The sequence below is a fragment of the Pezoporus occidentalis genome, unplaced genomic scaffold (genome assembly GCF_034315485.1).
Source record: "Pezoporus occidentalis ecotype Australia unplaced genomic scaffold, CSIRO_AGI_Poc_V1 ctg21, whole genome shotgun sequence".
Taxonomy (NCBI): domain Eukaryota; kingdom Metazoa; phylum Chordata; class Aves; order Psittaciformes; family Psittacidae; genus Pezoporus; species Pezoporus occidentalis.
In genome coordinates this window covers 176,396-190,355 of record NW_026913964.1, presented here as the reverse complement: position 1 = coordinate 190,355, position 13,960 = coordinate 176,396, and the positions used below count along the sequence as shown (strand labels likewise).

At 39.2% G+C, this 13,960-nt stretch overlaps 1 protein-coding gene across 1 annotated transcript in view; it reads left to right on the top strand.

Annotated features, from left to right (window-relative positions):
- Positions 1-13,960, top strand: part of MUC2 (mucin 2, oligomeric mucus/gel-forming) — a 51,297-nt gene that overhangs the window by 17,990 nt on the left and 19,347 nt on the right. Inside the window, exons 19-31 of the mRNA XM_062619395.1 lie at positions 143-294; positions 2,723-2,861; positions 3,437-3,547; positions 3,861-4,040; positions 5,157-5,396; positions 6,534-6,690; positions 6,937-7,065; positions 9,015-9,162; positions 10,037-10,080; positions 10,647-10,844; positions 11,211-11,240; positions 11,624-12,121; positions 12,950-13,204. Coding sequence (XP_062475379.1) covers positions 143-294; positions 2,723-2,861; positions 3,437-3,547; positions 3,861-4,040; positions 5,157-5,396; positions 6,534-6,690; positions 6,937-7,065; positions 9,015-9,162; positions 10,037-10,080; positions 10,647-10,844; positions 11,211-11,240; positions 11,624-12,121; positions 12,950-13,204 — 2,281 coding nt within the window. The remainder of the gene's footprint in view (positions 1-142; positions 295-2,722; positions 2,862-3,436; positions 3,548-3,860; positions 4,041-5,156; positions 5,397-6,533; positions 6,691-6,936; positions 7,066-9,014; positions 9,163-10,036; positions 10,081-10,646; positions 10,845-11,210; positions 11,241-11,623; positions 12,122-12,949; positions 13,205-13,960) is intronic.

Sequence of the window (13,960 nt, the reverse complement as noted above, 5' to 3'; positions counted from 1 at the left end):
TAGAAACCTAGAAAGAAAAACCTTATGAAACCAATCAATATTAGGCTGTTTTGTTACAAATGCTGTTTTTACCAGAGTGCTTATGAATAACTGATATGCAGTGCTTTTTCATAAATTAACAATTTTTGCTCCGATTTCTTAGTTCCAGGCAGAGTGTGTCTCAGGCTGTGTGTGTCTGGAGGGTCTATTTGATGATGGGAAAGGGGGCTGTGTGGAGGAGAAGGACTGCCCGTGCATTCATAACAACCAGTGGTATTCTCCTGGACAGCAGGTAACAGTGGACTGCAACATCTGGTAAGTTATAATTTTGTACTGTCTTCTAGAATATATTCTATGCAGTAAATTAATAGCCATGTGTAGGCTTATGTACTACAGTGGCTGCAATAGCTGCAAGTATAAATCTTTATTTTCAGGCATGCTGTTTGCTATCTGAGGAAACACATATTGTGCTGAAAATGTTGGGGTAATAGTTACTTCTGTTTTCAGTTGGTATCTCTTATTAGGAAAGTACACTCTTTTTTTTGAATATGAACACTATCAGATCTGAAAAATGTAGCTAGCCAGAGTTAAAAATCATGTTATAGGGTTAAACCCAGGATAAACTATTGAAGTTGAAACTTAAGACCCTCTGTAACACTGAAATTGGTATTGTGCACATTGTCATGTTTTATCAACACTTCAAGTGGAAGAGGAGAGTTTACAGGTCATGGAAGGAGGGGCTGGCCGCTTGGGAGGAATATAAGGCTGCTGCTAGAGGATGTGGGAAGGCAGCTAGGAGGACTAAGGCATCCTTAGAATTAAACCTGGCAAGAAGGGTCAAGGACAGCAAAAAGAGCTTTTTCAAATACATGGCAGACAAAACTAACACCAGAGGCAATGTAGGCCCACTGATGAACGGGATGGGTGCCCTGGTGACAGAAGATACAGAGATGGCAGAGTTACTGAATGCCTTCTTTGTCTCTGTCTACTCTGCTGCAGGCAGTCCTGAAGAGCCCTGTACCCCTGAGACCTTAGATGAAGTCAGGTTGAAGGAGCGGTTTGCCTTAGTCGATGAGGAATGGGTTAGAGATCAGTTGAGCAATCTGGACATCCATAAATCCATGGGTCCAGATGGGATGCACCCGCGGGTGCTGAGGGAACTGGCGGAAGTCATTGCTAGACCACTCTCCATCATCTTTACCAAGTCTTGGGAAATGGGAGAGGTGCCTGAGGACTGGAGGAAAGCAAATGTCACTCCAGTCTTCAAAAAGGGCAAGAAGGAGGACCCGGGTAACTATAGACCGGTCAGCCTCACCTCCATACCTGGGAAAGTGATGGAACACCTTATCCTTGGTGCCATCTTAAGGCATATCAAGGATAAGAGGGTTATGAGGGGCAGTCAACATGGCTTCACCAGGGGGAAATCATGTTTGACCAATCTCTTAGCCTTTTATGAGGAAATAACACGGTGGATGGATGATGGCAGAGCGGTGGATGTGGTCTACCTTGACTTCAGCAAAGCATTTGACACAGTCTCCCACAGCATCCTCACAGCTAAATTGAGGAAGTGTGGTCTGGATGATCAGGTAGTGAGGTGGACTGCGAACTGGCTGAAGGAGAGAAGCCAGAGAGTTGTAGTCTATGGGGCAGAGTCTAGTTGGAGGCCTGTAACTAGTGGAGTGCCTCAAGGGTCAGTACTGGGACCGGTATTATTTAATATATTCATCCGTGATTTAGATGAGGGAATTGAGTGTACTATCAGCAAGTTTGCTGATGACACTAAGCTGGGAGGAGTGGCTGACACGCCACAAGGCTGTGCTGCCATCCAGCGAGACCTGGACAGGCTGGAGAGTTGGGCAGGGAGTAACTTGATGAACTATAACAAGGGAAAGTGTAGAGTCCTGTGTCTGGGCAGGAACAACCCCAGGTTCCAGTATAGGTTGGGAAATGACCTGTTAGAGAGCAGTGTAGGGGAGAGGGACCTGGGGGTCCTAGTGGACGACAGGATGACCATGAGCCAACACTGTGCCCTTGTGGCTAAGAAGGCCAATGGCATCCTGGGGTGTATTAGAAGGGCGGTGGTTAGTAGGTCGAGAGAGGTCCTCCTTCCCCTCTACTCTGCCCTGGTGAGACCCCATCTGGAATATTGTGTCCAGTTGTGGGCCCCTCAGTTCAAGAAGGACAGGGACCTGCTGGAGAGAGTCCAGCGAAAAGCAACAAAGATGATTAAGGGAGTGGAGCATCTCCCTTATGAGGAAAGACTGAGGGAGCTGGGTCTCTATAGTTTGGAGAAGAGGAGACTGAGGGGTGACCTTATTAGTGTCTATAAATATATAAAGGGGGAGTGTCACGAGGATGGAGCCAGGCTCTACTCAGTGGCAAACAATGATAGGACAAGGGGTAATGGGTACAAACTGGAACACAAGAGGTTCCACTTAAACTTGAGAAGAAACTTCTTCTCAGTGAGGGTGACAGAACACTGGAACAGGCTGCCCAGGGAGGTTGTGGAGTCTCCTTCCCTGGAGACATTCAAAACCCACCTGGACGCATTCCTGTGTAACATTATCTAGGTGTTCCTGCTCCGGCAGGGGGATTGGACTAGATGATCTTTTGAGGTCCCTTCCAATCTCTAGCATACTGTGATACTGTGATCAGGTAGCTGAGGATTTGGTTTATTCTGTAGTTTACCAAACAACACACTCTTGGTGAGATCTGAAAATTCAACTCTTTTGTTCTCTTCTAGTACCTGCCAAAAAGGGGTTTGGAGCTGCACTGAAGATGTGTGCTATGGCACTTGTATGATATATGGAAGTGGCCATTATATCACCTTTGATGGAAAATTCTATGACTTTGATGGAAGCTGTGAATATGTGGCTACTCAGGTAGTGCTTATCAGGGGTGCTGAAATGACATCTGATTGCCTTGACGATATCCTTTTCTTCTTGGTTTTGTCATTTCTTATTGCCGTCCATCAGTCTTCCTGAGGTGTTTGCACATTCTGCCAAGATAAATTCTGAAATTCTGTATTTTCATTGCCATCAAGCTGTGTGAGTGTGGGCTTTTTTTGATACAGCAGTCACAAATTGTATTATGTAAGAGGACTGTTTTTATAGTGAGCACTAACAACTCATTATCAGTTGTCAAATAAACCAAAATTCTTAAGTTTATGAAACAAAGATATTTATATTTAAAGATATATTCCTCATTTTGTTTTATTGTCCCACTTCTTTCCCAGGTTTTGCCACACATTAGACTGAAATATTTATATGTATGCAGAGAGGTATATGGATATGTTTGTGCATCTGTAAAAATAGATATATGTAGGATTTCACGTATGAAGCAGCAGTAACAATGTATTCATTGTGGAGATTTAAATGATTCTAATTAGTATGAGATTGAACTAAAAATTAAATATTCTACCTAATCTTCTTATGCTCATTTTTAACTTTTTCAATAGGATTTTTGTGGTGACAGAAATTCCAGCGGCTCATTCAGTATCATCACAGAGAATGTCCCTTGTGGAACTACAGGAGTTACCTGCTCAAAGGCTATTAAAATGTTTCTAGGGGTGAGTAATGATGCTCAGTGAATATCAGTATTCAAGTATTAAAAAAATGAAAGTACTGCTCCAAAGCCACATCCCTAAAAGAAGCTATCACAAGCAAAGGTTGGAGGCCCTATCAAATTTATCGGTAAAAGCATAGATTCTCAGGTACTAGAACCTCTGTCAAACAAAATTGCTACACTACTTCCTGTCGTCTCAGAAAGTCATTCTAGACTTTGAGCTATTGGTTTCAGATTACTTGCATTGTTATGAGCATATAAATATTTTTTTCATCATAAAAGTTAATGTTATAATAGTTCTCTCTTTTGTCTTTCAGAAAACTGAATTGAAATTGGAGAACAAAGATTATAAAGAAATTCAGCGAGATACTGGTGATGATGTACATTATTGGAACAAGACAGTAGGCCTCTACCTCGTTATTGAGGCTAGCAATGGTGTGATGCTTATCTGGGATAAGAAGACTACTGTTTTCATCAAGCTGACCCCTGATTACAAAGTTAGGACCTGTCTGTCCTTTTCCTGAAGTAGTAGTATGAATAGATCAGTGAGATAAGGAAACATATATGTTGTTCTATTCTGACTCCATGTTTGATTCCTATATCCTGTGCACACTGATTATTAGCTTGCAATATTACTATCACAGCTTGCAGAAGTGCTACTGGAGTTCCTTACTGTCCATCACGATGCATTGCAGAGGATGCATAGCATGTGATTGCAATAAGGCTAAACTTCTAAGGCATTCTGAGTTTGTAAATGTTAAGAACTAAACATCCAAAGTAATTTAGGGAATGCAAATTGACAATACATGCATTTGGAAACCTGCATAGAATCTCAGCCCTGATTTAAAACCAGTCTCCCCATGCAGTGTCTGGAGATGGTTCTGATTTCTGAAAATCAGCATGCTGAGTTATAGACTATGAGATTCATTGCGGTGAATAAGGAGGTGAGGGGTTGTATAAACAAGATGTTCCTTAAGGGGGCTGATGTACCTTAAATAGCACTACCAAAAATTCACTGTTGTAAGTTGCTAAATTCTTTCTTTCAAGAAAAATGAGTCCCTGTCATTTTTTTTTCCCCCATGGATTAAGTGGTGCTCATTATGTTAGAAGTTTTAAATAAAAACAGTTTTGAGCAGAATAAAACTCACTCAGGCTTATATTAATATAGCTGAGTGATGATAAATTGAGAAAAATGGAAATAAATGAATTCTTCTCAGCTGAAAGAGGTTTACACACTGCAGTGTTATAAGTTGGATGAAAAGATGCCACAGTGACATGGAAATACACTAGATATAATTGGTTTCAAGTAAGGAAGACATGGCAACTGAATAGTTTGCTGAGTACACAGACAAATAAAGGTTTATTTATTTTATATTTTTTATAATTTTATTATATAAATATAATTATATAGAGAGATGTTTACTATATAAACAAATACAAATTTTATATTTATTTATAATTTTCTGTTAAAATTATTTGGAAGTAAAGATGAAAATGCTGGTTACACAGAGAGTCAGTTGTCCTCTTTAATGTCAATGTTTTACTTCAATAGAGTCTGTTTCTCACTTCTGTAGTATATTTAAAATCTGTGGATATGTTAAATTTTTTTCCAGGGCAAAGTGTGTGGTCTGTGTGGCAACTTTGATGACAAGTCTAACAATGACTTTACAACAAGGAGTGGGCTGCAGGACACTAGTGCTCTGAAGTTTGGGAATTCCTGGAAACAGTCTTCCATGTGCCCAGATGTTACAGAAGAGATAAAGCCCTGTGATGTAAATCCACATCGGAAGTCCTGGGCAGAGAAAGAATGCAGCATCATCCAGAGTGAAGTCTTTAAAATTTGTCACTCCAAGGTTTGTAGAGGGTAGTAAGTAATGGGACAGCATGGTGCATTTCCGTTACTGCAGAAGCACAGATACTGTCAAAAATGAAGTGGCTAAATAGTTATATTAAATTAAGTCTTCAGTACAGCTACAGGTGTCAACACATTTTACCTAGCCTTAGTCAAAGTAGTTTGAGTATCTGTGGCAATGTGACTGTATCAGTAGTGGCATCACCCCTGGCTGTACAAGCCCATATTCGTCCCCGCAGTTTCACAGTTTCTGCTATGCAAGTTAGCTTCATAAATCTAGCCTGAATAGGTCTGTGTGTACTGCAGTTACGCTATCTCTTCCTGAGAGACTAGCATACTGTAATTTCTGAAAGGTCTTGTAATCATCAGACCCCTCTTCTGACAGAAGCAACATACTATGCTTGAAAGGTGGCTGTTGAAGAGACCACTGCTGCTTGTTAAATTCAACCCACAGAAGGAATCCAGGTTGGAAACGACTGACATTGTACAGTTTAGTCATTTACTAGCTTTGCCACTGGTAATGTGCCTCAAATTCTCATATGCCATGTCAAGCCAACAGCCTCCAGACTACAGTGCACAGGGAGCAGTGCCCTCTACTTCTTGTCTCTTTCCTAAGTATGGTCATATTAAAAACAGTTTCTTCTTAACTCACAGTGGAAAAGTCACAAAGAATTACTAATTTAATTAACTTAATGTGTGTTTCTATGTTGATTCCTTTAGCAGCTATAATCCAGACTAAGTTACTCTTCTTGCAGTCCCAAACAAAAAGTATTTTGCTAATATGTCTTTCTGTTATTAGTCACCACTTGGTTGGCAAAGCTTATTGGAAGGTTAGACTTCATTGGCATTAAACAAACTTGGTTTTGAGAGCAGTAAAATGTAACTCTGTTAAAAAATGTGGGCACAGACAAGGACTAATTTTTTCAGTCATAGCAAATTATGAAAGTACTGTATTATCCAAATTATTATCCAAAATATATTAAGCAGCTGGAAGCCTATAATCTTTGTGATTTGGTAATTCTTAGAAACAGTCTCATTACTGCCCACCTCAATTTCCATATCTCAAGAGATCTTTCAAGCTTACTAGTTTGAAAACTAATTTGGAGATGAGCTGGGGCATCATTTCTTTCCCCGTCAGGTGGACCCAATTCCTTTCTATGAAGCTTGTGTTCATGATGCTTGCTCTTGTGACAGTGGTGGAGATTGTGAGTGCTTCTGTTCTGCAGTTGCTGCATATGCTCAAGAATGTACCAAGCACCAGGCCTGTGTTTTCTGGAGAACTCCTGATATATGCCGTGAGTAACAATCAAACACAACTTTATCTTTCTGGCTGCTGTCAGAAAACCTATCAAATAAATCATTAATAATATAAAATTTTACGTATCCTAAGTTTAATAGCAGAAAGTCCAGGTCCTATACCTCAAAAGAAATTTTGTTAGCTTAACATGTAGATTCATTTAGATTGTACCTTTAAAGATCTGATCAGAGCTGCAGTCTGGCAACTACACTTTTATCCAGCTTCTCTTTTTTTTTCTCTTCAGCGATATTTTGTGACTACTACAACCCTCGTAATGAGTGTGACTGGCACTATGAGCCTTGTGGTGCTAATATCATGACTTGCAGGATAATTAATAATGTCAGCACCAACTTTTCAATACCATACCTGGAAGGTAAATTCCTTGCCATTTTTGTATTTTATTTCATATACATTTGTTCAGGTACCGTGTGATAATGATGAAATAGTCCATCATCTTGATGAATCAGCTTCATAAATATTTCTGTATCTGTTATGTAGAATTTATCTCCAGTCTTATATAAATGTTTCATACAATGTAATTTGTTATGTATTAACATCAGTGGATGATCGTTACATTCCTGGTAGCCATAAAACTGGGTCTCTGCTTGGATAATATCCTCAAATATGCAAGATTATTACACCATTGTTATTTTGCATCCCATCATAAGGGCATTTCAAGAGAAAGAAACCTTTTACATGGTAAAGAAGCAAGTTACTGATATCTAGGGGGTTTTAACCTCATCATTCTTTATGAATCAGATCCATCTTGACTTTATTAATGTGCAGCATCCTCTTATCTTTAAAAGGAAAATATCTTTGATATCAGGCACACCGATGCTGTTATATGTTGTCAGAGGGATACTGGGGGCTACCTCCATCTTTAGTTGATTTCAGAGGGCTACTGGTGGCTACCTCCATATTTAGATATATTAGTATGTGAAAGTCATTTTGTTTGGTAACTGAAGAAGAATCTTATGTTAGGGGACTGCAATGATCCAATAATGTGAATGGCCTTACAAATATCATCTGTTTTACCACATGATAAAGTTGGAGAAAACAGCAACTTTTTTGGCCTCAGTCTTTTTGATCTGGACTGGAAGCAGTTGTCTGCAGTTCAGAGATCATAAAGAAATTCCCGTAGTTACTTTACATGTTACTTTAATCCTTGAACTGCTGGTAACAAAACAAACAAACAAACAACCCTGAAAAACCCTAAGCAAAACATATTTTTCTTTTTTTTAAAAAAACGTAATTCCATGTTTTGAAATAGATTATTTTAGATTATTTAGAAGGATTTGGAAAGTGTCAGAAGACAGATCATTATATATCCAATTATCTTTCTATATTTTTTTTTCCAGTGGAAATATAGAGCACATTTACTTTTGTTACAGCTTCTTTAATACTAAGAGTGTGAAGCAACTTTTAAATATCAGTTAATTAGTTGGTCGTTAAATTCATAGGCTATTTGAGACAGTGGAACAGGTTGACCAGAGAAGTTGTGGATCTTCCCTGGATTCACCCCTGGCTGTGTTCAAGGCCAGGTTGAATGGGGCTTTGAGAAACCTTTGCTAGTGGAAGGTATGCCTGCCTGTGGCAGGGGGTTGGAACTAGATGAGCTTTAAGGTCCCTTCCAACCCTAACCTTTCTATAATTCTACGATAAATAGAATTCATGCAATTAAGCATTGGATTTTACAAAAGTTTATTTGGAAGCAGGATAGAATATTTTTTTTAAATGTATTTACATAAAAAATGCAATGAGAATTGACATACAATTAATCCGTTTCAACTGGGGTTTAGGTCACTGGGCAAGGGTGCACAAAAATGCAGATAAATTACGTTTGGGATGGAGATACCTGATCTATTGAAGGTGCATAAGCAAGGTCTAGTGTTCCAATAAATGTAGTGAAAAACTTGTTAATGAATCCACTTCCATATTCTTTACTGAATTATTATTGATACAGTGATGACATTTCAATATCTGTAGAAAAATGGGGGTATTTCTTTGTCTTAAAATTACTAGCTGCCCATAGAAATTAATATAAATTAGGGATTTTTCCAAGATCTCAAACTAGGAAAAAACAACTTCTCTAGTTTTCTTGACTAAGCTCTGATTTAATCCTCCTCACCCCAGTATTATCAGTAAGAATTTTTTGATGTCTTTTGGAAAGACTTACTGTCCAAGGTTTAATTTGAATTGGAAATTTTCTGTTTTATTAGCTATGCTTTATTCAGTGAGAATCATTTACCTTCAGAAGATATCCTATCATTGAGTTAATTCTTTATACTTCATCCTGCATACTGCTCTGCTTGTCATCAACAGGTTGCTATCCCAGATGCCCTGATGACAAGCCTGTTTATAATGAAGAGACAAAGGAATGTGTGACTGAAGATCAATGTTGGTGTTACATCAATGGAACTCATGTTCCTCCTGGGCATGAAATAACCACAGAAGAGAACTGTACAAAATGGTAAATAAAAAAATTGCAGAATTTTTGCAGTATTTTAGGAAAGAATTTATGTATGCTGAGGCCCTCATTTACTTAGCTGGGCTTCAAGCAAATAGAGGTGCAAGTTCAACTGAAGAGCTGGAATATTCTAGTATTTATCTGTACAAGTAATAGCATCAATGCCATCTATTCCAGTTGAGATTTACATTCAAAAAATGGGGCAATTACCGTACATATAGATTATGAACTTTTCATTCATAATTTTCCAAACCCATAATAATCCATATTTCAAATTGATAGTGTCATTATAATAGGTGTGTTAATGATTGCAGTAGTATATTTAAGTGTCTTAAAAAAATTAATGACATGAAACCTGGATGTGTCTCTATAACATTTTGATTCTCATTGCTCTCTCTTAGTAGAGAGGGCCTACTCTGCCTTGCATTCTCACTTAAAACTGGGATTTCAGATTCACTGTAACCTGAAATTTTTTAGCCCTGAAAGAGATAGCTGAGTCTTAACTGCTTACCCCTAGAACCTTACTAATGATAGCAGTGACATCTATGACTCTACATGGTGACCATAGACACACAAAACACCGCTTATCTAGCTATAAGTTCACTGCCCTGAAAAGCAGTTGCTAATATTGCAGTATTGCAACTTGCAACACATAGCGATTCATGATAATTTTAAGATGTACTTAAAGAATGAAAGTGATGACTTACTTTAAATGAAATAATGATAGGTAATATTGGAAAATATTACACCCAGAAAAATATCCTGTAGGATGAATAAAGATTAAATGACAAATATCTACAATTCTGTGGTCTTGGCTCTGCTAACAGGTGCCATAAAACATCTGCAATATGTTAATATTTGAAAATTTTGCTTTTAGTGTCTGTGGTCCCTCAGGATCTATACAGTGTACACCAATCCCAGGTAAATAACATTTAATTTTTCTACAAGTTAATGAAAAAAAAATGGATGGAGCTGCTACATCTGTCTCTACAAAAGACTTAGTACAGGTTTGGAATAATTCTTTTCAGTGCAAGAAAGTTGTGGCCAAAGAAAATTGGGCAGCACTTTTGTTAAACCTTGCTGTTAGTATTTCTTGTTCAAACTTCTTCTCACTTCCCTTTATTCTTTCTCCCAGTGTCCCATATCCAAACTAATGGATTTCACTACAAGAGTTTGCAGTCCCAGAACATGTATTATTGTAGAAAAGTATGAGATGGTAAACTGCAGTTGTTATTTCTTAAAGAACATTTTAAGACCTGGTTTGTAACTCTGTTCTTCCAAGTGTTTTATGCAGGGCTTTATTTAATGTTTTAATGTTCCTCTAAATGTCAAAATAAATTAGTGCCATGTATTAGATCTAAGCTCTACATATAGATCTGAAAAGAGCATGCCTGAATCATGTAAGTGCTTACTTGTCCATAAATAATAAGAGCCTTTGTCTCTTACCAAGTAGTAGACAAATTGCACAATAAAGCTGTTTCTTGCAGGATGTCCTTGTGTCATCAACGGAACAAGTTATGAAGTGGGTGAAATTGTGGCACAAATACAGGATGGTAACATATGCATCACATACGTTTGTGCAGAAAATGGTTCTATAGTTGTTGGAAGTACTTATCCTTGTCCGACATCTACTTCACCTACAACCATTTCAACCTCCTTTCCTACCAGTACTCTAACCACCACAGGTAAAACTTCAACAGAGATGTACATCTAAAAATTATTTTCTTTAAGTAAAATTCTTTAAAGATAGAAGTACAAGTATACGGCCTTATAGTTGACACAAACGGAGCAATACTTATGAATAGTTTTATCACTGCACACTAAGATATTTAAAACACTGAGTTAATTTACTTTAAATGGAAGAAATTGTAACTATAAATGTAGATTGTGCCTTCCTAATTCTGAAAAACCCATTAACATTTCAAAACCCTGCTGAGATAGAAGTTTTATCAGTAGTGTCTGCAAAAAAAAATATAATTAGGATATTTAAAACTACTATTATAATTTTTCTAACTTTGCAGATGATGTACTCTAATTTTTTTCTATTTCAGTTACCACTACAAGCCCTCCAATAACTACAAGTAAGTTTTAAATCGAAAACTACGTTAAAAAATGTCAAAAGAATGCTTAAATTAGAAATAAATTGAAGATGGCCACTATAGGAAAAATATCTATAAAACAAAAAAAGAATTTTTTTAATTGCAAAAGTACAGTAAGTGTAGAGAGATGACTTTCAAAGGCCTCTGCTTGGTGATTTTATTTTGATATTAATCTTCCTATTGAAAAACCTGGTAATATAGAACAAGCTGTAGAGCTCTTTTTCTCTACAGAAAGAAATATTTTCTCATTTTGAAAAATTACTAGTTGCAATGGGTTGCTCTAGTCTCTTATGGAGTAGAATACATAATCAAACTTCACAGAATGTTCTCTGTAAGCTCAATGCTGAATCTCTCTTTTCTTGCAGCTCCATGCTTTGGTTTAATCTGTAATTGGACTGAGTGGTTTGATGTTAGTAAACCTGAAGAGGATGGTGGTGACTATGAAACCTACGATGCAATAAGAAATCAATATGGAAACAAAATATGTGAAGCTCCTGAAAATATTGAGTGCAGGGCTAAAGATAATCCAGATGTTAGTTTAGAGGAACTTGGCCAGAAAGTAGAGTGTAATGTTACATATGGACTAATCTGTAAAAATGAGGAGCAAGATGCAACTATTTGGCAACTTTGTTATAATTATGAAATCAGGGTAAATTGTTGTGAGTGGCATGAAATTTCTTGTGAGACTGCAAGTACACGGCATCCAACACAAACTGCAACTGCAACCACCACTAGCACAACAGTACCCATCACCAGTACAGCCAGGCAGCCAACAACAATTACCACCACATCCATACCCACCTCAACAATCACAAGCGAATTCACACCGTCGGTTACCACCCCAGTAACTCCAACCTCTCCAGGTATTTAACAGACCAATATTCTCTACTCTTGCTTTGTATAGTAGAAATACAGGGCTGTCGGTTACCAAAGGCATGTCATTTTCATAGCACATACTGAGCTGGCAAGAAGTCTTATTTGTGCTGGTCTGGGTGTCTCTCCTCCTGCTAGAGACTTCCAGAAGGTCCCATTGTGTGAGACTAGGCTAGGGCTTGATTTAGAGTACCATCATTCTAGGCATTATCTGGGAGGAGCTTGGCAGAATTCCTTCTATTTCTCCTTCTGTTTTCCCTCTAGCAATGCTAAAGTTTGCTAGTACTCTGTAAATACCCTTCATCAGGCTGGCATTGCACAGCAGGGAAATGACATGACAATTAGACTGGAACATATTCTTATGCATACTTCCTTCCCAGACTACAGCTTCCCCTCTTAATTATTACTTCATGACATAGCAAGATGTTCCAAGTAGTAAGACAGGGATAGAAAGCTTCACACAGCCTAACTCCTCCTCATAGTCTTACCTATTATTAGGTAATTTTGCTTACTGAGAAGAACATTACAGCAGTATCTCTAGAAAAAACACAGGGGCAATGTGTAATGTGCGACTTATTAATTCAAAAATGCGAGAAAAACATTGCCATGACCTTGTCTGTGCAGTAAATTTGAATTAGTTTGCTTCTAGGGCCAGACTAGAAGGACTAGAGAAACAGAACTTTACATTGGTAAGAGTGGGGTGACGGATATAGGTCAGTGGCACCTCCCTAACACATCATTTCTTTTCAGTGCACATTATGTCCCACTCAGGTCTTTTGTAACTTACCTGTTTTCTCTATCACCACTATTTATAATAGGAAGACCCTCATCCGCAATGAGCACAGGGTCTTTTCCACCCCTGTCGACAACCACTCCCATGCCAACACCATCAGAGCCTCCCAGTAGCACTGCCAGCACCTTGATGCCCCCCAGCACCACGACGCCCCCCAGCACCACCACCAGCAGCACTGCGGGGACATCAGCAACCGTTCCTGCCACATCAACACTCACCCTAACTACTGCGAGCACATCCACACCCATGCCAACGTACACCACCACCACACCACCTCCAGGTACTTGTCTAGTCTGTGCTCTCGTGTGTTGCCTTGCTGTGGGAGAAATGAAGGTTCGTGAGCACCTCAGCTTGTGTCTTCTGTCTGGGATCAAGGATAGGAGTAGTTGTTGTGTGTTCCCTGAAATGACAAGTGCCCAAAGTTAGCCCTTGGTGTGGCTGGCTCAGTGGTGAGGAGGGTGCAGTGTCCTGGGTAGAAAGTCTTGTGTTCCTTGGCTGAAGAGAGCCCTGAGGGTATTTTCTGTGCTGGTGCCTCTGCCCACAGCTTAGACAGGTACTGAGCTGCTGGGAAATCTTACTTTTGCTGCTGCTTGACCTCATCCTTCAGCAAGAGAGAATGTGCTCAGCAGGCACCATGGTGTGCAGTGGGAGTGGAGCTTGGTTTTGTGGCATTATCATTCCAGGTGCTGTTTGGGCAGAGCTGGGCAGAGTTTCTTTGCTTTCTTCTCTTGTGTTGCCTCTGTGGCCATTGCTGCCACTCACCTGTGGTTCTGTCTGTAGGAAGCTTTGAAGGTTTTCTCCACGAGGCGCTGGGGGAAAAGTTTTGGAACACATATTGCCCCTTGCCTTGAACCAGTGCTCTGGGCAGCTGGACTCTCACAGCGTTCCCACGACTGCTGTTTTCCATCTGTCTGTGTGCTGCCGGGAAGCACATTGGTGTTTCAGCAGCAGCAGGTGTCCTGTGCCTGCTTCCTATGTGCTCACAACCCTACCAAGTGCTTGGTTTCTCTCTGGGATAATGAGGTGGTGTGAGTGG